Source organism: Vanessa cardui, chromosome 14, assembly GCF_905220365.1.
Source record: "Vanessa cardui chromosome 14, ilVanCard2.1, whole genome shotgun sequence".
Classification (NCBI taxonomy): Eukaryota; Metazoa; Arthropoda; class Insecta; order Lepidoptera; family Nymphalidae; genus Vanessa; species Vanessa cardui.
This window is the reverse complement of record NC_061136.1, coordinates 13,645,974-13,669,258: the sequence shown is the minus strand read 5'-3', so window position 1 is coordinate 13,669,258 and position 23,285 is coordinate 13,645,974. Positions and strand designations below refer to the sequence as shown.

The 23,285-nt window shown below is 34.9% G+C and overlaps 1 protein-coding gene across 1 annotated transcript in view; it reads right to left on the bottom strand.

Annotated features, from left to right (window-relative positions):
• LOC124535078 (protogenin A-like) overlaps window positions 1-23,285 on the bottom strand; it is a 121,732-nt gene that overhangs the window by 29,038 nt on the left and 69,409 nt on the right. Inside the window, exons 2-3 of the mRNA XM_047111126.1 lie at window positions 15,741-15,909; window positions 14,300-14,427 (exon numbers count right to left, since the gene is read on the bottom strand). Coding sequence (XP_046967082.1) covers window positions 14,300-14,427; window positions 15,741-15,909 — 297 coding nt within the window. The remainder of the gene's footprint in view (window positions 1-14,299; window positions 14,428-15,740; window positions 15,910-23,285) is intronic.

The window sequence follows — 23,285 nt, the reverse complement described above, 5'->3', positions numbered from 1 at the left end:
TAATTTGCCTCTATGAAGGAGCTGCAAAATTTATTAATGATATATTGAATTTTATGCTCATAAATTGAATAACAATTTTTTATATTACTTGAATTGAAAATTGAAAGGATAGGATAGAGATTTGGTTTAAAATTTACAAGTGTTTCTTTAACGAACAGCTTTGATCTAAGCTATTAAACGAGAGCTGACGGTTAAGTGAGCGATTAGTACGTTTAGTTATACAATACTAGCTGTCACTTTGTTTACTTAATGGTAGGGCTTTGTGCAAGCCCGCCTGTGTAGGTACCACCCACTCATCAGTTATTCTACCGCCAAACAACAGTACTCAGTATTGTTGTGTTCCGGTTTGAATGGTGAGTGAGCCAGTAGCTACAGGCACAAGGGACATCACATCTTAGGTCCCAAGGTTGGTGGCGCATTGACGATTTAAGGGATACTTAATATTTCTTAGAGCGTCATTGTCTGTGATGGTGGCCACATACCATCAGGTGGCCCGTATGCTCTTCCACCAACCTATACCATAAAAAAACAACACTGTTTTCAAATTTAAAAAGTAGCCTATGTCCAGTCTCAGACTTTAGACTATTTCATTTAAATCGGGCCAGAAGTTTTGGTGTACAAGCGAGACAGACATAGTTACTTTCGCATTTATAATATTAGTATGGACAACTAGAAGAAATCAGGAAAGCAATAATTGAGAACGTATAAAAAAAAATAACAAAACATGCCGTCTCAAATCCTGTATAAGAAAAATACGTAAAATTTTGGTAACTTTCAAACAATATATGACGCAGAGTTTTGACAAGAGAAATATTTATTCGGGATCGTTTCTCTGGGAACCGTTAATGAAATTTTATAAACAAACTCGAGGAGACTTCCGAACTTTTCCCGGAAGACAAATAATTGTTGAATACGATATATAATTTGTTCTCGGAAAACGGAGACATAACCGACATTTCCCTGTTCGTATTTACTATGTAATATACATATGTATGTTATATATGTACTCATATCATATTTATCAGTGGATATTTGGCAATCTTTTACCTTATTATGGTTAGAAAGTATATAAAGTTGCTAATACTCCTTATTTAATTTATTCAAAGTCATTTCGAAGGATAGTTATTGTACTTTTTATAGAGGATGGATGACGTCACCTGCATGTGTCTAAATTCAGAGAAATTCTGCCACATGTGTATTCCACCAAGCAGCATTGGAACAGCGTGGCGGAATATGTTTCGAACCTTCTCTTCAAAGGGAGAGAAGGCCTTAACCTGGCAATTGGACATTTGCAGGCTGTTGTTGTTGGGTGACGTCACAGGAATGACAGGTAATAAAAAACGATTATCAAAAGCTTGTAACATTCCGAACAGTAAGAAAAATAAAATAAAAACCATATCAAAGACAAATTATGTTTCATTATCTTAAGATTAAGTAGGTATATGATAAATAGTTTTACAGATCCATATTGCCCACACGGGAATCAAAACAAACCGACGATAACGTACTTAGTTCTCACTTCAAGTTATTATAGGCACCAATAAATCTAATATTTACTACACATGGGAATTTATATTCGGGTAAATTCGGAAATACGAATTTTTCCGATGGTAAAATAGAAGCACTGTAAGGGCGTTTTTACATTACCCGATCCGTTGGTATCGGACGACGATAGCTGAGAGGCGATAGCCGACAGCATTTTTTTTTTTTTTTGTTGACGCAGGGTAAATCTTCATAGATACCCGAACTCCTGGGGGGGAGGCCGGGTTATGTGAGATTGTACTCACTAAAACCCCCTGCGATGGCCGCCACAGCACGGAAAACGGAGAGGCTACGGGATCCTTTGCAGCACGTCCGCGGCCTCTCCCGTGCGTTGCTCCGCTCGTGGCTGGCGGAGCCCTTCTCAGGAGGGCGAAGATGGTCTCGCCCTCCCCGCACCCCTCGCTGGTGCGTACACCGGCAGTCCGGGGCCATACCGGACTGCGGTCCTCCTCTCGGCCGTATGAAAACGGATGCGTGAGACCCCTATCTCACGCACCCACGGCCGGAGGGATTGCCCTATTTATTCCGCCCCGGGCAGTGGGGCTTGGAGGCCGTGAAGGGGACCCGCAGGTCGCCTCCGCCGGGCAGGATCGGCCCTCTCCCGAGCCCGCCCCGCAGTCTCCTTCTGGACCATGACGGTCTCACAGAAGTTGACTACGGCCTCCCACGCCGATTCCCTGCGTAGCATCGCCGACACGACTGCTCGCAGGGAGAGATTTCGCCCGATTTGCTGGACCAAGACTTGCCTTTCCGCGGTCCACGCGGGACACGTCTCTAGCGTGTGTTGGGCATCGTCTTGGTCCGCCCCGCAGTGGTGGCAAACCGCCGTCGCCTCGCGTCCGATCCTACACAGGTACTCTCCAAAGCAACCGTGACCGGTCAGCACCTGTGTAAGTCGGAAGGTGACTCGTCGCTTCCGCCGCATCCAGGCCTCGAAGGCTGGCAGGATCGCACTCACGACGCGTTTGTGCGCGTACCGATCTCCGCGGAGACGGGCGTACCATGTCGTGTGTGCCCTTCTCTGCTCCTGCCGCCTGAGCGCTTCGAGGACGCTGGCAGGGTAGGACGCACTTCCGCCGCTTTGACGGAGGGCGCGAGTCTGGTCGTAGACCCTCGCGTCCCTCTCCGCCAGGATATCCAACGGTGGAAAGCACGCCAGAAGGGTCGCCGCCTCGAAGGATATCGTGCAATATCCCCGCACCATGCGGATGGCCACTCTCCGCTGCAGACTCAGGATCTTAGTCTTGCAGCGGCGGGTGCAACAACATATGATATCGTATCATATGGTCCGATGTCGATATCGGATCGGATAATGTGAAAACGCTCTAATAAGTAATAACTATTTATCAATAGCGCTATAACGTAAGAAAATTTCTGAAAACTGTCTCAGTGTGGCTCTATTTTGATACTTGTTTAATTGTAATAGTTATTGAAGCATGTCGTATATAACTTTCTGACAATTCATAATCGTGTTGTTGTCAAGCATGGTGGAATTACCACCTCCTTGAAGAAAAAAGGATATTGTCTTGTGAAAGGGAAATTTGTTGTATTGTAAACCTTGTGATCCTGCGTATATAATATTGTTTCAAACATCAAAAAAACGATTATTTAGTTGCTTTTAAAAACTGAATGTTTAATGATGAATTAAAACCAAAAGGATATTTCTTGTTAAAATCGCTTTTATGATATTTAAATAAATTAAATATTTTACTTCGCCGCAGTTGCATTAATGCAAATCTCATTTTCTAAATAGAAGCGTATTTAAAATAATTTAAATCTCGGAAATGTTCATCTAGAATAAAAAAAACATAAAAAATAATCATGAAACGAAGAATAGGAAAAACTACAATGGTAGCTAGACAAAGAGGCGACCGCGTCCGCCGCACAAAGCTTGTCTTACAAAGAGTCTGCCCGCTGGAAGGAAAATAATAACGAAACTTTCAAAAGACGTCTTTTTACATCGAAAGGAAAGATCTCACTGTTTAATCTTAGTAGTGTTCGTGCAGTGGCCGAAATCGATCATAATTACATTAAAAATTAAATGATTATATCAGTTATTTGTTTTGTAGCCCCACAAAGACATGTGTACTTTTGGTGTAGCTTATTCTTAATTTGTATTCTTGTTTTAAGTGCCTGTGTTTTTTTATTACGAGTAGCGCCAATTTATGTTTAATCAATATAAGTGAGTTTCGACGACCTCCGTGGTCGAGTCGTGTTTACACCGGTTTTGGGTACGCACTCCGAGGTCCTGGGTTCGATTCCCGGCTGAGTCGATTTAGATTATCATTACTTTTCTATGTTGTCTTGCTGGGTGTTTGTGGTACCGTCTTTACGTCTGATTTTCCATAACCAACAGATCAGAGTAATCTATGTGATGTTGTCTCATATTTATTTAATTTATTTAAGTACCTATCTGCATAAGATATCATAGATTCCAGTACTTATAATATAATAGTATATAAATAACTACGTATATAAAAAAAATCGTCGATAATAAGAGAAACTCTTTTATCTTAGACTGTGTATGTGTGTGAATCCAGGTTCTATCGATAAAGAGTTAATGAGTTTACTGTAAAAAAAAATGTTCAGTGACAACCCTAAGTCCGGAAGTTGAAAGTGTTTTCACTCCTGTGACTCGGAAAGCACGTCCGTGTAAACGCGTCGGTCCTCAACTCTTTCCGTTCGTGTCATTAAAGTCAAAATTAAAAAAAAAATTGGTAGGTTTCTCAGATTCATATTCCATCTGATGGGAAGTTACTAATGCAAATAGACATTGGCACAGTAATACATATTCACCAATGATTACATCGTTAATACGTTAATACCAGAGGTTGATGACCTCCAGTGCAGATAAAATTAAATCATTTATTTTAAAACTATACATTATAAGATTGTAAATAATTAAAACTTTGGTATGATCTCTAACGCACAGGTAACATCGAGTAGTGTAACACAAGTTTATTTCTTTTCAAAATGAACGGGTGCCATTCCATTCAAAAACATTCATAGCTACTCCATCAAAATAAACTATCCGAATTGCTTTGATCAAATTTCGACACACCTAATTAAATAGATCGATAATCAACGAAGACTTAAAAATTCTAAAACTATATAATTATAATATACGAATATGAAGAATTTCCTCAGTTGGGAGACGTATTAACACTTTACTTTATGTTATTGAGGGTTGAGCCTCCCCAATTACTGACGTAAAACGTTTACATTACCATAGAACCTTATTGGGTAGGTTATGTAACATACTAAAAGCTAGTAGCTCAATGGCCAATTGAGAGACAAGATTAAAATGCTTATCATTACATAGTATAAAACAGTCGCTTACCGCTGTTTGTCCCAATGTATGCATAATCTTTAAAATTACGCAACGGATTTTTATGCGGTTTTTTTTAATAATTAGATTGATTTAAAAGGAAGGTTTATATGTAATACATGCACAATATAGTAGAGAATGTGTAAAAAAATTTAAATGGTAAGACATTCTGCAGTATATTTATTATCAGCACTGCAACCGTACGAAGCCGGGTCGGGTCGCTAGTACTAGCTAAAACAACTTGGTGGTAGGCCATTGTTCAGGCCTGTCTGGGTATGTACCACCTACTCATCAATTATTCAACCAGTCTTCATATTTATTGGCTATAATTAGTGCTCACGTATTTATAGCGTGGACTTTGGTCAGAAATAATCATGGATTCACCGGTGGTAGGGCTTTATGAACACCTTGTACTCACTTAACTGCAGGTTAACCCAGCAATAATTTCTATTGTTATGTTCTATTTTGAAGGGTGAGTTAGCCAGTGTAATTACATACACGAATAACAATCTAACAGTTGACTATGACTGGTTTTTTTACCGGTTCGTATCGGTGGAATACAGATTCCGAATCGGTAGTAGGTTTACTTTTAAAAGAGTTTCGTAAAATGATTATTCAGAAAGGACTGTAGAAACCTACTTAGATAAAGTATGATTTTAGTTTAGTTTGAACGTACTTTCTAAGGATATTCCCAAATAGTATTCTTCAATATATCAGATCTATAAAAATGTATTACTGACCATATAGTATTATATACGTTCACTTCACTTTTTTAAATATATATAAAGTTATGTATTGAAGGATAAAACTTAGAACTTTGAATATCCTTTAATTTCCAGATGTCAAGGCTCACAACTTTATCTGAGGTGTTTAGTTCTCAACCAATTGACAATCAATTAATAAATATCATGCTTACTAAATTGAATAAATATTTTTACTTAGATTAATAAATCAAATATTCTAATAATCGTAAAAACTTTTAACTCAACGTATTCACAAACTTGTTTTACCATTTCGTGTTACACAAACAAGCGATTACTGAGGATTATTGATAGTCCGTAGCTTAACCCGCCCTAAATGAGCCCTCTTACCTAACAATGGGATCAAATGTAGCCGATGGTGGCTAAGATCAAGTGGAAATCCAACGCCATCCCTTTGAAACATTTGGTGAATTACCGTTTTAACAACTACGAGCCTGTGATTTTGTTTGTCCTATACATATATGTATTAAATAAATTATAAATATTGTTTTATAATCTATGTAATATTACTTTCAGCCCGTGACTTCGAGCGCGTGGATTTGTGTAAGTTTTTTTATTTCTTTACCCATAACAACGCATCCATACAATTTCTGATCTCTTATGCGGTTAAGATATAAAAGTGTGACAAACACATTTTTACGTTGATAGATATAATTTAATTGTAATTCCTGGATTATAAAAAATATCTCTATCTACAGAGGGAGTACTTGAAAATTTTAGATCCTTCATCAGTATGATGTCTCAATGCGGAGAGAATTTCTGACGTGACGATTTTAAAGACCAGCACGATACCTAAGCACGTGAAAGGAAAAAGCTGTTATAGCCGAAATTATCCCCGTGGGAAATTGGCTTTAAATATTAATTATGGTTATCAAAATTCGGCGGTTTCCTAAAACCTATTTACAAACAGACTCGCTAATAATTTCCGAAATATTCGAATGAAGAAGACATTAATATAATTATTTATCAAGCAACCCTTATGTTAATTATTGAGGGAATTAATTTATTTTAATTTATACAACACAAGTTATGTCAAAAGTACATTGTATTTACAAGATGTTTTTATTAGTGGAAGCGGACGGGCATTTGATTTAATGCCGGAGGTTCCGAGGTCATGAGTTCATATCCCTATATCAGGTCGATGAAAAGGTATTGAAGTTTACCGTCGAAATAATATCAGTCACTATATTATATATTTCCGTGCCTCAGAGAGCACGAACATATATTGGTCTTGTGCATGAACTATGGATCTTGTCGTATTTGTCGACAGTGAGGGGTAGATTTTACACCTGCCTTTTCGTCGACTGGGGCACAATATGTCCTACACAGTTGGTTTGAGCCGCGACCGCTATTGATTTGGGCAACAACAGATTTACGCCAAGGTAAGCTGGCAGACAAACCCAAATAACAATATATTAGTCCGAAACGGGGATACAAAATCAAAATATACTTTACTCAAGTAGGCTTGTACAATCACTTTTTAATCCGGAACCACTGATTCGGAAAGTAGATTCTACCGGGAAGAATTACATGGTGATCTAAGATTTCGGGATTTGAAGCCTAATATTACATTATAAATATTATAAATATTACATATAATATTGATATTATTCACTCGGATTTGAACTCTCATTATGATAACAATTTTGCGTGTGGTAGCAGAAAAATTGAGCTAAAGATGTTCAAACACAGCCAATACCCTGATATTACATCTCTGTTCGATCTAGTCGAGCGGAAAGATGTTTCATGCATCAGAAGACGCCGCTTATTGTCGTTGACGATATTCGGGAGATATTTGGAGATCAACCTTTATAACCGTTTATATAAACCATATGATATACAGAAAGCAACGTCATGTCATGAACTGTAAGACGTTGATATTATAAATTTGGATGAACCAACCTCTGTTTTATAAGGTCATTTGCCTAACTTTAGGAAACCTGCATGTATCTTACATAAATATTTGAAAGTAATTTAACGAAAATATAATTAAATATTATAAGAATCAGTAGTGATAATTTATTAAAAAACAAACAATCTACCGACAAAAAAAGCTTAATTTACGTTTTATCAAAATAAAGAATTCAACAATAACTTTTATTACATTAAACTAGCTGACAATAATAACAATTAGCGAAATACTAATTATCTAACGTACCGACAGCATGACGACCGTCTAGCGCGAGATGATAAGTAGGCCCTAACCTTGAAGTCACACACCTTATAAAGCCTGTAGCAGGTGGGATGGTGTGATAGGGATGACACTCCTTACAATATATTTAATTAAAAAGGAATGTCCTGAAACCGAGTATTACTAAAATGAGGATTAAGATTATAATTAACACTACTAGCAACCTAAGGCTTCGTTCGCGTTTTAGCCCTCCTTTGGAGATTAAAGTTGCTGCATACCTAATTTCTTTAAATACAATGGTTTGTCCGTAAAAGAGTAACAGACATACATACAGGCGGAATAATTTTCGCTTTTATAATATTAAGTAAAGATTAGTATAAACTAACAACACTGCAAAATATCCCTGTCAGTGTATAAACTCAATTCAACGCGAGAATTTTAAGTTTATTTGTCAATTTTTGTACCATAACCGATAAACGCACCACGCGACCACAGAATCGTAAAATAGGTTAAAGTATTTCAATTTGCCAAAAATAGTATATATTATTATTAGTAGTAGTATTAGTATTGTTTGTTTATATAAAAAAAATAAAATCATAATTCAACTCGTACCAAGTCAGGATGGATAACTAACATATTACTTTTAATTAGTAGATATATTGTAAGCTACTCAAAATGCTGATCTGAGGCACTGATGCTGAGAGTACCAACTGAAGCCACGTACCTCTGATCAAAGGAAATGATTGAACACAATATTTGGACGTCGAGTGCCGTCTAATTAACCTTAATTAGGCAGACGGCTAAATAACCGGTAATTTATTCTCGTTCAAGCGCATGCGCAACGGAGATTGCATTCACGAGTGCGCAGGAGCAATTGTTATATAACGTTATTTTAAACGGATATGTTTAATAAACGTATTTATGATGTTAATATAACGAATATATACCATTGGTTAAAGCCGGTGAATCTTAAATGTTGATTGCGGGTTCAAATCCATACTTCATTTGTATTTATAATTCACGTTGTTCTCGATTAAAGCATCTATAAGAATCTTGTATGGATAGGATGAAATTCTGCCACATGAGTATCCACCAACTCACATTGGAATAGTTCGGTGGAATAAGCTTCAAGCCCTCATATGGTGAGACTTTGCCCAGTAGTGGGACATGGACACTGTGCTTTCGATATATTAGATGCGTACAGTGCGCACGAGGTAAGAAATAATTCGATATTTCGTTTATCCAATTTATTAAAACAAAAGCGGCAACTCGGGCCTATCTCATCATTTGTCTTTCCTAAGCTTTCGTGTTGACATTTAGAAGATTTGTCAAACTCAAATACCTTCAGTATTTTGTTAGAATACTTTTTTTAAATAAAAAGTGTCTGAGAAAAATAGAGTTTGATGGCAAAAGCGAGAATTTCCAGTAACCTTTACTACTAGCCAAAAAAAAGTATGAACTATCGTAATGTTAAATTTTCATAAGAATCGATCTAGTAGATATTAAATTCACATGGTAATTATAATAAAACTTATAAAATACATTTATAACAAACGGACAGTTATTTACTTAATACCAAACTGAAAAAACTTCTAAACCAATTCGCATAAAACTTACAGCGAAGGTGCGCGTCTTGCGAAAAAAGGTTTTACACCCGATTTAAATTAAAACCGTTTGAAAATTGGATAGTGGATACACTTATAATTACCATCTTCAAGCTACATCGTCAATACTATTCTTTCAATCCTTCCTATATTCAACATAATCGAAATCCACAGCATCACACATGTTTATCTGGGTTGGTCACTCACTCACTATACCTATATTCTACTGTCAAGCAGCAATGCTTTGTTAATTTTGTTGCGTTCCGGTTTGAAACCAATGTTGCCACAAGCAATAAGGACATTATATATGTTCCAATGTTGGTGGTGCATTGGCGCTGAAACGCACCAATTCCTAAGTAATCAAATACCATAAGTTACTCATGTACTTGCTATATAAAACTTCACAATCCACTATATTTTTACTGAAATATACTTATGATGAAAATCTAGAGTGTTGTTCTGATTTCTTTGTTGTATGTACGCCTTCAATATAAAGATTTATAGACCCTCATTCCACCCGTGCGGAGATGATGGATGGCTATTTATAAAAATTGTATACATAACGTCCAAGAAATGAAAGGAACCCACAAAAACGGCCTCACAAAAATAGCGCCCCGGCTTATAAATAAAATACAATCTGATAAAATCCTGTAATTTTAATTAAAGAAAATAACGGGAAAAGCTCGCGGCGATTCCTTAGAATATTCCAAAGGAAACAGTTTCAGATGAATATCTTGGTAATTGTGTAAGATTATACAATCATCAATCGAAGTAACAATATATTTTCCTCTTGCTAATCACTCAACATCGATATCACAAACATAACATATTATTATTATGATTTGATGTAATAAAACGGGCGGAAAGAAAACGAACCATCATTTTATATATATATTTAAAACTGCAGAAATCTAGACTATTACACGGAGATGAATAGTTTATTTATTTCAATGCACCAATCTCTATACTAAAGTTGCATTGAATAGCTCATTTATTGATATGTTATATACTAATTAACTAGACATCGCGTAACGAATTACATGGGCGAAGCACTAACGTCTAACTAAAGCTCAATGTTTAAAAATAACAAAAATCTGTTCATAATGACTGACCTATGACATTACAAACAAAATATATAACGTATTTTTTTAAAGCGATAATTTCTTAAGGAGAGGGCAAACCAATTCGTTATGTAACGCGTTACGCGGCAATATATATATGACAGATGCAACTTGTGACTACAGCTACGAAAAATTTAAATATTAAACAATACAACTAGATTAGTTAAGTTATCACTTTTGTCGGGAATCTCTAACGGCACACCTATTTTTTTGAATGTGATGTGAATTACAAAACCTGTACCCAATAATCGCGGGTGAAACCGTGTTGAACGCTACCTTACAGCCTTTTCATCCACCTCCACGTTATATATTACATGCCCGTACATAGAAACATGATACGCTTAATACATAATATGATATATGAGGGTTATTCCGTTTCCCGCTGATGTAAACACATAATAAATTATCGTCAAGGGATGAGTTACAAGTTCTAAGGCTTTTGGTACAACCAATATTAATAATATAGCTATGTCTGCCTAAGGGCCTTAGTTTAGTACAAACTTGTCATAGTAATTAAGGATTTGTTTCGATGTACACGCTTGTAGGTAATCAAGGACATCCCGGAGTGTATTGTGTATCAAATATTATCTGAGGGCATTGTTATCGAAGATGGAATAAAGATAAACAAACCTTACAGTTTCAGTTCAACTGTATATATTTATTTACAATAGAACTATTCCACCGAAACTACTTATATCCACTTTCATTTGTTGACAATACCATTTTTTCGCGAATCCATATTCGATATATTATAGACTTATAGATCTCACGACCAATGATATAGCCTCAAATTGTTATCAAATGTTTTTTGCCTTCACTTCGCAATTCGATTATGCTATACTAAACTAACTAATGACATTAAGTCATAAGTCATACTATATGATGATGATTCCTGATAGGCCTTTTAAAGTCTGGTCGGTAACAAATTTTTGACGAATTCTTATAAATCAACAAAAAGCTGTTGGCACAAAAGAAAGTCACGAGAAAAAAGTTTGATATTTGTAATTCAAGCTAATCAACATATATTACCTAATGTACCATAAATATAATCTTCCATAATATGCTTTTGAATTCCAACTGAAGTCTAACGATAACTCGGTTTCGATTTCCTGCGATAACTTGGTCAAAATAATGTTGCTATATTATAAACATATCTGTATGGAACGTCACGGTGTCATGACGTCACAGCGTCACGGCGCATGCTGCTGGTACCGGAGGATGATGGATAATGAAAATATACCTTGATATATTGTCTCCTTTGTACGTGAATGTATAAATAATGAAAAACGCGTCCAGCATTTCAATGAGGCCTCGCCCGCCCCCAAGTCGCTTCTCGGAGTCGCCGACGGCTCAGAATGTTACATGGTTATTAAATTACAACATCAAGTAAACATCAGAAGACGATTCGGGGTGAGGTTTTTCTTATGCATGAAGTTTATTTGCGGTGAAATATTCAGAGTTGAAAATCATCGCCCGAAATACTGTTGATCACGCCGTTCATAAGATACACGTAGTTTTGTATCATTGTCTTAGTTACCTTATAGAGGATGTTAATTTGAATTATTCTTGATTATTATGCTTCTTCTGCTTGGGTTTAACAATCCTCATTAATAAATAAATAAATATGAGACAACATCACATACATTACTCTGATCCCAATGTAAGTAGCTAAAGTACTTGTGTTATGGAAAACCAGAAGTTAAGACGGTACCACAAACACCCAGACCCAAGACAACATAGAAAACTAAAGGTAATCTACATCGACTCGGCCGGGAATCGAACCCGGGACCTCGGAGTGGCGTACCCATGAAAACCGGTGTACACACCACTCGACCACGGAGGTCGTCAAATATATATAAATCAGGAGTATTGATTAAATTTGATTACAGAATTATGTGCCAGGCTTCGCCACCGACGGTTAGGTTTTTTTTTTATTACAAGTAGGCAGGCAAATGAACAACCTGGTAGTGAATCGGCAGAGGTCTGCAGTTGTCACATTAATACATAATATTAATATTCTTATTAAAATATGTGTTAAGTGCTATTATAAATGATAACAATATTCTCAAGACAAGAATGAGAATACAAAAGCGTTATATTATGTCATTAGTTTATTTTGACAATTACGTAATTAAGCAAAATTTTGATGAACATAATGCAAAGGTGTCGGCTAAACCTTCCTTTCATAAAAGGCCATTTGACTGCTTTTTAAAATCTATTTTATAATATTTTTAGAGGTTAAGGAACCCAATAAAATCGACACACGTTTAAAAAAATGCATTTTTATTTTTTGAATAAATTAAGTGTTATTTTCAATATTCGTTAGTAAATAAATATTTTTAAACTTATTAATTATTAATAACTAATTGACACTTAATTTTTCGCATTGTCAAATGACCTATTTATGTCGATCAAGTGAAATGATAACTCTGCTTTATTATTAGATTAAATCAAAATATATTTATTCAAGTGGGCTTTTACAAGCACTTTTGAATCGTCATTTAACAACTAGATTACGTGAAGCTACCACCGGTTCGAAAAGTAGACTCCTGTTCGAAAAGTAGAAGGGTGGAACCAGCAAGAACATCAGTAGTTACTCTTTTTCAACATTTAAAAATACAGTTATGTAAGTTAAATAAAATGTTATATGTATGTATGTAATAAATCCTGCCTGGAAGTCAACTAGTATTAATTCCACGTTTTTTCATCGCCTGTACGATAAGAGGTTTACACAAGGCTAAGTTTGAATATATTTATCCTGGAAGTGTCACTCGGAAACATAACTTTTCTAATTACAAAATTCTTGATAAAATTAAAAAATTACATACATATTGAAATTAATACTTTATCGAATGCAAAAAGGCGACTAACATGTCATTATCTTAAGTCTATGCATGTTAATAAATGTATTTTTAAAAGAAAACAACGTGTTTACAATGTTATCACTTCAATGGTTAAAAATAAAATTGAAACTATTGATAAGAAATTACTTGAAGTCTAGTGACAAAATGACAACTTGTCTGGTCTAGATAACTAAATTTAAAAAACTACTACTTAGATATATTTTAGGGGCGTTTAACGTCAAAGATATTTTATTATATATACATATATAATTGTATTTAACTGATATGATTGTATTTTTTAAATGTTGTAAAAGAGTAACTACTGATGTCCTTGCCGGTTCTTCTCGGTAGAATCTACGTTCCGAATCGGTGGTAGCTGCACTTAATTGTTAAATGACGATTCAAAAGTGCATGTAAAAACCCACTTGAATAAAGTTTATTTTGATTTTTGATTTTGATTGAAAATGTTTTTCGAAGTTTTTAAACTTGATAGTCACGTATAAGTTCATAGAAACTTTGTTCCGTTTTGAATTGAAACAACTTGGAGGCAATTGTGCGAAAACATTTTGAAAGCCTCTTCTTATAACAAGATACAACAATAATCAGTCCAATGGTGACAGGGATGATCTGATATGTAAAAAAGTTATTTTTAATTTCCTTTGTATTTACTTCTTATGTTAACAAATGCAATTTTATGAAAGTATTTTTATTTTATACAGGTAAGCGGCAAACGGGGCAGCTGATGGTCAGCGGTCACCACTGCTCATAGACATGGGTACCGTAGGATGGCAATACTATATCGTGATTTAGGGTACCTACCCGGACGATATTGTAAAAACATACAACTTCTTCCCACTCCTTTGTTGGAACTACACCTGTGATATTCGTCGTTACTGTCATCATCATAATATGGAATGTTTGTCATGGACAATTGGAATATTCGAGAATAAATAGCAAAATAAAACTCACATGAAAACTTGAGATTGATAGGGTATCCCAGGATTTGACCTCCGTGATCCCAGGCTGCACACTGGTACACTCCTTCAGTGCCCCCACCGCTCTTACGGCTCACTTCCAGCGTGCCGTTAAAAGCAACCCTGAAAAAATAACAAACCATTTATAAAATACACATTGAATTTAAATAACTTTATTATACGGTAAGGGATTAAAAAAAGAACCTCTCAATCGAATAAAAATGCTTATTATATACTAGCTGTGCCCGCGACTTTGCTCGTGTTTTTATTTAACAAAAAAGTTATCGATGTCGCCTAAGTGACTCTGTCTACATCATCTGTCTGTCAGTGAAAGTACCTTCAAAATCCGACTAGCCGTTTCGTAGACAAACAAAAATTGTAAAAAATGTTATTTTGGTGCATGGTAAATGTTTGTTTGCGTACAAATATGTGCACTATAAATAATATGTCCTGCGTAGTGAGCTGATCTGATATCGAAATCGATCAGGGTGTCATCACCACCATCATCATCATCACCATAATTTAAGTAAGTATACAAATAATTACATTTACAATATTCATTTCGTAGCCGTCGCTCATCAGAACGAGTTCAACGTTGTTCCTGGAACTAGCGGTTCCAGGATATATAAAATATTATACTCGTATAATTCCCCCATTATGTAAATGCAAAGATTACAATTCCTATTTATTTAAAATAAAATATACCGTTGAGTAATGGGGCACTGTTGTCTTAATTCTATCGTATCTCTCTTATTTTGAATATTCCAATTAATTTCAAATATTTTTTATTATGATGTCAGCGAACTTCAATGTTGACAGGAGTTGACGAGCAACTATTAAGTTCCTACCCTAGATAAAATAGGCTCGCGAGTCATATCAGATAATTGTTTACTAACAAAGAACCGTTGCAACGCACGCCGGCCATTTCCTTGTATTATACGCAATGGCATACGCAGGAAATTAATCGTCATGTGCACTTGAATTTACTTGCTCACTCACTAATCAAAACTGAACACAGTCGTGTGGGAAAATTGGGTACTACCCACTCATCTGACAGACCTGCACAAAACCCTCAAAAGAATCAATCAGAGTCTGGCGAAAGTTTACGCAATAAACGAGGTTACTAATCGTAGCCAATAAATATGAAGACTCAGGTATTTGTAACGGGCTTAAAGGTTCAGAGACGAAATGGCGAGCCTAATCGTATTTGGATGTAAGACGATAAATAATATATTGGACTTTAAATATTATCCAATAAACGGTCAGAAGTTCGTTTGACCCTTAGGGAGTATTAATCAAAATTAGTCAATTATTTACTACAAGAGTAGTCAGGATTCTAATTAAATTATCAAAACTATAATTAAAGACATTTCATAAAGTTAAAGTACAAGCACATACGTAAGAATTCTAAAACAATTTTAAGTATTAAAACTTACCGTTTAGGGTTGATCTGGTCATCGCCCTTCCTCCATATAAAGGGCTTCGCCCTTGATCGGTCTTCGTCGATCAACGGCGGCGGTCGGCGGGGTTGCACTCGACTCCAATCCACGACCGCGCACGGCAGCGTCGCGGCGCGGGGACTCTGCGACCATGTTATCTGAACATCTGGGGAGACAAAGATAACATCAGCCAGGGAATGTAAAACATACACCTTATTTATCTCGCAATATTTGGCAATTTGTTAAAGTCAAATCTGATTCTATACCCAAGATTGGTACAGTTAGTAAAACTTCTCGAAGGTCAACAGAATGGACATAAAAGTTGGTATAAACATGTTTTTCAAAAAGTTGTTAATATATTTGGTAGAACGGGATCATCATCCTAATAATCCCTTTTGAAACAAATGCTATGGAACCAAGTAAGCAAGTCTGTCATCGGTTCTGATTGTAGTTTACACAGACTCCGATTAAATTACGTCATAAATAATTTGCTAAGTATGGTACCATTTAATTATCCAACTATAGCCAATTCCAACTATAGAAAAAGTAAAGACAATAAACAATGTTTGACATTAAATAGACGCGGTATCATTGGTCGATATATAGTTTATGGTATTCATTACGGTTTTGGCAGTACCGGTGATTGCGGGTTCAAACCCAGGCAAGCACCACTATATTCATGTGCTTAATTTGTGTTTACAATTCATCTCGTGCTCAGCGGTGAAGGAAAACATGGTGAGGAAACCTGCATGTGTATAATTTCATCGAAATTCTGCCACATGTGAATTCCACCAACCCGCATTGGAACAGCGTAGTGGAATATGTTCCAAACCCTCTCCTTACTGGAAGAGGAGGCCTTATCGCAGCAGTGGGAAATTTACAGGCTGTTTTACTTGACTTTACTATGGTTTTGGAAATAATGTTCTGTTATAAATAAAGACATATTTATCAAAAACTTGGTTGTAATCCATTATATGACAGAGGTATTAGTAATTATTATGGAATGTGCAAATCTATGTTTGTTTAACTTTAATCCTTCTTCGACTGGGATTGGATTTGTATAATCAGTAAAATGTACTTACCGTTTACAACGATGGTCACACATTTAAAACTTTGTAACAGCGTGATCTTACTTACCTTGATGAGATGATAAAGTTGGTACAAATAGATTTTGTACATATTGGTTATCGATAAAATATTTATAAATTTTTACGTACCTCTTTCTCGGGGTTGAATGATACTGCTTACTCGTATTCTTCGTGACTTATGACATAATATAGCTATACTAATAAATATTAGAACTATATAAATATTAAAAATTTGAAGAAGATTTTTTTTTATTTTACTACTATTTACTGGAACTTCCAGTAAAATTTAAATATAATAACCTAACCTAAAATTCTTGACAATGCCTATTTGATATCACCTACATCAGAGTAGTACAGGATTGTTTAGCGCAGATGGAAGCACGCAGAGTAAATCTTGGACTACATACTTTTTATTAAAATTACATTTCAAACATCATCCTCATCCTCCTGCCCTTGTCCTAATTTTATTTGGGGTCGGCGCAGTATGTCTTCTCCTTCCATACTTCTCCGTCAGACGTCATCTCACAAGTAACATTCTTTCTAACCATATCGTCTTTCACACAATCCATCCATCGTTTCCTTGGTCGTCCTCTACCTCTATATCCATCCACATCCATGATCAAGGCATTTCAAACATAAAAGTAAATATCGTAAATAAAAAAGTATAAATATATTTCAAGTAGCTTGTTTTTCCTTAAACTACCTATCACAATGTAAACGTTACATATCAATCGGTTCAATGGTTTGACGCGTACCCGAGAAAAAGTTACCGACTTTATAAATGTTATTTCGATACAACGCAATTATAGAAACCAGTGAACTATCGTAATTTTAACAACGTAATCGTCTGGTATTCACAAGTCGGTGACACCTCGATTGCTATACACATATCTCAATTATAATTTGTGTAAAATTTAGCCTTTTGACGAAAGCAGTGATGGAAATGAGCAACTTAACGCCTGAAAATTTCTTGTTTTCCTTTTCTGCTTCGATGAGCCCGCTCGATATGGCTTTATTATAATTAATTAAATTGCTTCTTGTAAATATTTACCAGTAATAATAATATGAGCCGAGATTTCCCAGTTGTTAGAACGAAAAGATGTACGTTAACTGATAATAATTGCGGATCCAACCCCAGGCAAGTACCAATGAATTTTCATGTGCTTATTTTACATGTATAATTTATCTCGTCTCGTAAAGAAAAGCATCGTGAAGAACCTGCATGTGTCTAATTTTAACAAAATGTGAATCCATCAACCCGCATTGGAGCAGCGTGGTGGAATATTCTCCAAACCTTCTCCTCAAAGGAATCCCCGCAGTGGAAAATTTACAGGCTGTTGTTGTTGTTATATATATGTTATGTTATACTCATAATATATTTATATAAAACAAATTTACAACTCACAATACCGATTTATCACAAAATCTTCTTTGATTTCAGAAGTTATAAGACCTACAAACTAGGAATTTGTCTGGCAGGTTCTAATGTGTAGACAGCCCATTTGGAACGTATTTTACGAAACTCCACTTCTAAGGATGGATGTTTGTGTCTTATCAATTTCACGCGGGTAAAGCCGCAGTTCCAGATAGTTTATATATAAATAATATTTAACAAAATACTTACCGCCTACAGCTTTGTTCGTTTTGGTCATTTTCTGTACCACTGACTTATACGATGAAACGTTAAATGATAACAAAACAAATTTACTTGCGTATTTATATTAGTTAGGCAGTTAAGATAGAATAGATTAGACACGTGGATAAGGCAAGAACCTCTCGATATTTCGAATGTAATTTGTATATCAATTTCATCTTAATCGAAAACGTGGTAAACAAGTAACGCGGGAGGAATCGGGATACTTGTATCGGTCAACCCATAGGGGTGGCTAATTGTCATTTAATCCTCCTCAAAAAGGGGGATAGAGTTTTATACAAATATGGCTAATGAGTAAGATTAAAAGCCAATAGGAAATAGTTTTGATAAAAATCTTGTTTTTGTATTTTTTTTAATTATGTTTATGACATATAAATGACATTTCATGAAAATAAGATTTAACGGGGAATTAATTGACATTCAAACATATGTTATATTGATCATAATATCTTAAGAGTCGTAATAAATTTATAAGGAATAATATGTATTTGTAATATTTAAGGATAAACTAATTAATTGTGAGCTCAATGATAAATAAATTACTAAAAGTAGTTCATAATGAAATAAAACATAGTTTGTGTTTATTGCGCGCCAATAATTCAACTGCTATCGAAAAGCGTTGTACGGCGCAGGGGGCGCTAGGAGCAATTACTGCGCAGGTCAAGGCTACGTCACCTGTCCCACTCTAACGCACCTTAAAACATTTCACCTCTCTATCTACGCGCGTAGCCCACGTGATTACAACGTCCGTTTTCCGAGTACGGTTGCACAGTGTGTCACTGTGTTAACTCGCTCGTCATATTGGTCAATGCTAACGTGAGCCGGCATCGGTTGTTGGAAAACGCGTTCACGCACACGTTGTGATGTTTAACGACATATTTTGTTTGCGTCTTATACTATAGCACGGTTTGTATTGAGGGGGAAATGCGGAAGGATGTTATTGTAATACGAATTTAAAGGCCAAAAATTCCGCGGGTTTGATAACTACGTATTATTAATCTATATTATGTAACTATATACGGCTCCGCACAGTTGTAATGATATGACATCACAGTCGAAATTTCTATAATTATCAGTGTTTCTTTATTATATTGTCATTGTATTATATGTAACAACCTTCTCCCCGAATCACTCTATCTACTGAAAAATAAACCGCATTAAAATATTTTGCGTAGTTTTAAAGATTTAAGCATACATAGGGATATTGGGACAGAGAAAGCTTTGTTTTATACTATATAGTGATGAAGCCGAAGATACTGTTTGTTTGAACAAATTAGTGCTTAAAGAAAAAAAAAGCGTTAAACAGCCTATTTCTTGAGAAGGTAGATATATGTAAGGGTGTATTATGACTACATAACACTCATGGGGGTAATCGGAATATAATAAATAAGCGTAACATACATCCCGGTCGAAATATATCGTCGTTGCTCCTGCAAAAGTCGCTGTTTTTTTTAAATATTTTTCGATTGTTCCACCGTTTTAATCATATTTCCATACACACGAACTGTTAAAACACTTTTGTCATCACTTCTATACTTTAAAAGTTTACAAATTTAACTATGCGAAATTCATACATCGAAATTTCCATATATTAAAATAACGATTGAAGCGGCACAACAATATAAGACTATGAAAAAAAAAACACACAACGACTTTTGCAGAAGCAACGACGATATATTGGTTGAACATCATTAAGGCTGCTGATTGAATCCTTAGTAAAAAGGCTAGACTAGTAATTTAATGGCTAATTTAAACTAGTTGCCTACGATTTTTCTACAGGTATAACGTTATAAATTAAATTATCCTTTATATACATAACTAAATAATAATAATATATAATTAAATTATAATTTAGCAAATGTATTATGTGGTAACATCTAGATTAACAAGAGTACATATAAAATATATTTTTCCTAATTTTATCAACCATCTTCATAAGATTTCTATTTAAATATAGTACCTGTTTATAAACAGATTTTTCTAGACGGAATTGTTTATTGATGTATGGCTTCTAGATATAAGGACGAGTTTAGTAAATAACTTTTCCAGGACTAATAATCGCATATAATCTGTATTTTACCTTTTTTATTAGAAAGGTTTTCTTTCTAAAGTTCATATTTTTGGGAAATGCTGATCATGAGATACTAAATGAACGGGATTGCTTATTAATTGAAACATATATAATATAAAGCGTCATATTGAATTATAAAGAATAAGAAAAATTGATAAAGCACCACTGAAATTTCAGCTCTTGCTCGAAAGGAAACATCGCGACTTTAAATATGTCATGATATGATAAAAATCCACGAACACGTCTTAGCGTGGTGGAATACCCTCTCAACCGACTCAGCAAAAGGAGAGGACAGTAGGATATTCACAGGCTCAGAATACTTGGTGTCGGTGTTGCGGTTTGAAAGTTGAGTAAGTTTGTGCAACTACAGGCACCAATGGTGATAATGGTGAACTTACGACCGGTCACTATTTGGTACCCCATAAACAATGACATAAAGTCAATAGTCGTATGAAAGTACTATAGCTAAGAAGAGGATTTGTTTTCTGTAAATATTGTACTACATTATTATAAATTATTTATTTTTTCTTTTTATTCGACCTATGTAATATAGTCTAGATTTTTTTTTATTAGCTGTAATTGACTAATGAATAATCATAATCTATAGTAATACTATTAAATGTGAAAGTGACTCTGTCTGTCTGTATAACGCTCTTTCACGTCCAAACCGCTGAACCGATTTTGATGGAATTTAGTAGGAAGCAAACTTGAACTCCAAGAAAGACCATAGACTGCTTTTTTTACAGAAAAATGACAACCATCACCTCAAACCCGAACGAAGCCGCTAATTACTACTAGTTAGATATAATTGGTCCGCCTTTTCACTTTCATTATTATTAACCCGAGTGTAACCACACCTCAGCTTTTACCTGTAATATAATATACACAAACATACATCAGTACATAGTTTATGTTAGTACTACACGTATGTCGTATATTATATAACTTTAAACAAAAGGTTATTTTCGGTTCGCATTTCAAAAATCGATGGTGTTAGGGAGATGATCTTATGTTTGACAATTTTTTTTTTTCAGTATGGTAAATATAAAAGTTGAATCTCAATGGGTTAAAGGCGTGTGATGGTGATGAAGAGTGATCCTCTCGTGAAAATAATAGTATCATCAGCCTCGGGCGGTACGCTTGTAGTCAGAATACATCACAACATATATATGTCATAATCTTTTTCTTTTTTTTACCTTAATTATTCAGTAAAGATCAGTACTTTTGATCATTCTAGTATTTCTCTGGTACAATAATTATTAATCGATATTAAAAAAATAAGTAATCAATACATTTGAAATTGTTTTAGACTTAATTCGTATTTTGTTAAAATGGTTATTAATGGAAGCTTTGAGCACAATGATGTAAAGTTATAGGTTGAAATTTGGCTGACAATTGGGCACATTAAGCCAAGCTTAGGGCCAACAGACTCGATCTTGACCCCTTTGACTATTAAGCACTCCTAACAAAAGCTTATCGCTTAATTGGAGGGGAAATTTGAATATTAGTAACTCGTTAAAAACAGTCATTGGTCGAATTGTTTCAATAAATCACCATATGAAATCGATGACTGTTGCAATGAAATAAAATCTTCTATATATAATAATAGAGTTGATTATCGTTTAGCAAACTATTTAAGTACTATCTTAGTAAATGAATTTAAGTATTGTTTAGTTTGAAACCTTGGTTTTTTTTCTCCAGCAATATAACTCTTATTTTTTTTTAACTAGCGAGGAAAGGATAAACGTATAATAAATAAATAAATATAAATATGAGACATCACATACATTACTCTGATCAGAAAAATCAGAAGTAACGAAGGTACCACAAACACCCAGACCCAAGACAACATAGTAAACTAAAGATAATCTACATTGACTTGGCCGGGAATCGAACCCGGGACCTCGGAGTCGCGTACCCATGAAAACCGGTGTACGTACCACTCGATCATAGTGGTCGTCAATATAACTCTTATAAACCCATCCATACGCTATACGGAACCCAACATAACTAAATAATCAAATAAATTTTGATACGAATTGAGGGATTAAAAACGATTTAAGAATTCGCCGTCCCGACTTTTGGGGTTGATGTTGAGGGGTAAAAAATAGCTTTGGGGTGAGAACCGAGTACTTGCATAGGGAAGAAAATGTTTATCTATACATAATATATTAGGGACGAGGGCGGGTTACTTTAAATTTTGACTAAATTAAAATCAGTAAGAACATTATTTACTACATAGGTCACATATCTTACCTTGTTATATAATATGATTTTATGTAAATGTATATTGATCAAAGTTTTGATATAAATATTGTTATATTTCGGAGAAAAAGTATAAGTGATGTCTACCGGCAATTATAGATTTCTATGAATCGTCTTCCTTATTATCTAGTATCAATACATAATATTCCTTTATATACATATTATTACAAGAGATAGATACTTGTCAAAACTATCAATTTATGAAACATATAACTATTTATTTAAACACTAGGTAAAGCTGTTGCTTTGTTCGCTTAAAATTTATCAAATTTAACCTATTATACACAAATCCTTATCCGCAATTTTATGCTAATTAACTTAAATAAACCTATGATCTCTTGGGACTCAAGTTATCTCTATATGAAATTTCATCAAAATCGGTTCAACGGTTTAAGTTAGATGACAGCTTCGCTTTATAGTATCAGTATAGTTTATTGACTAGAGACGAATGATAAAATCAGGCA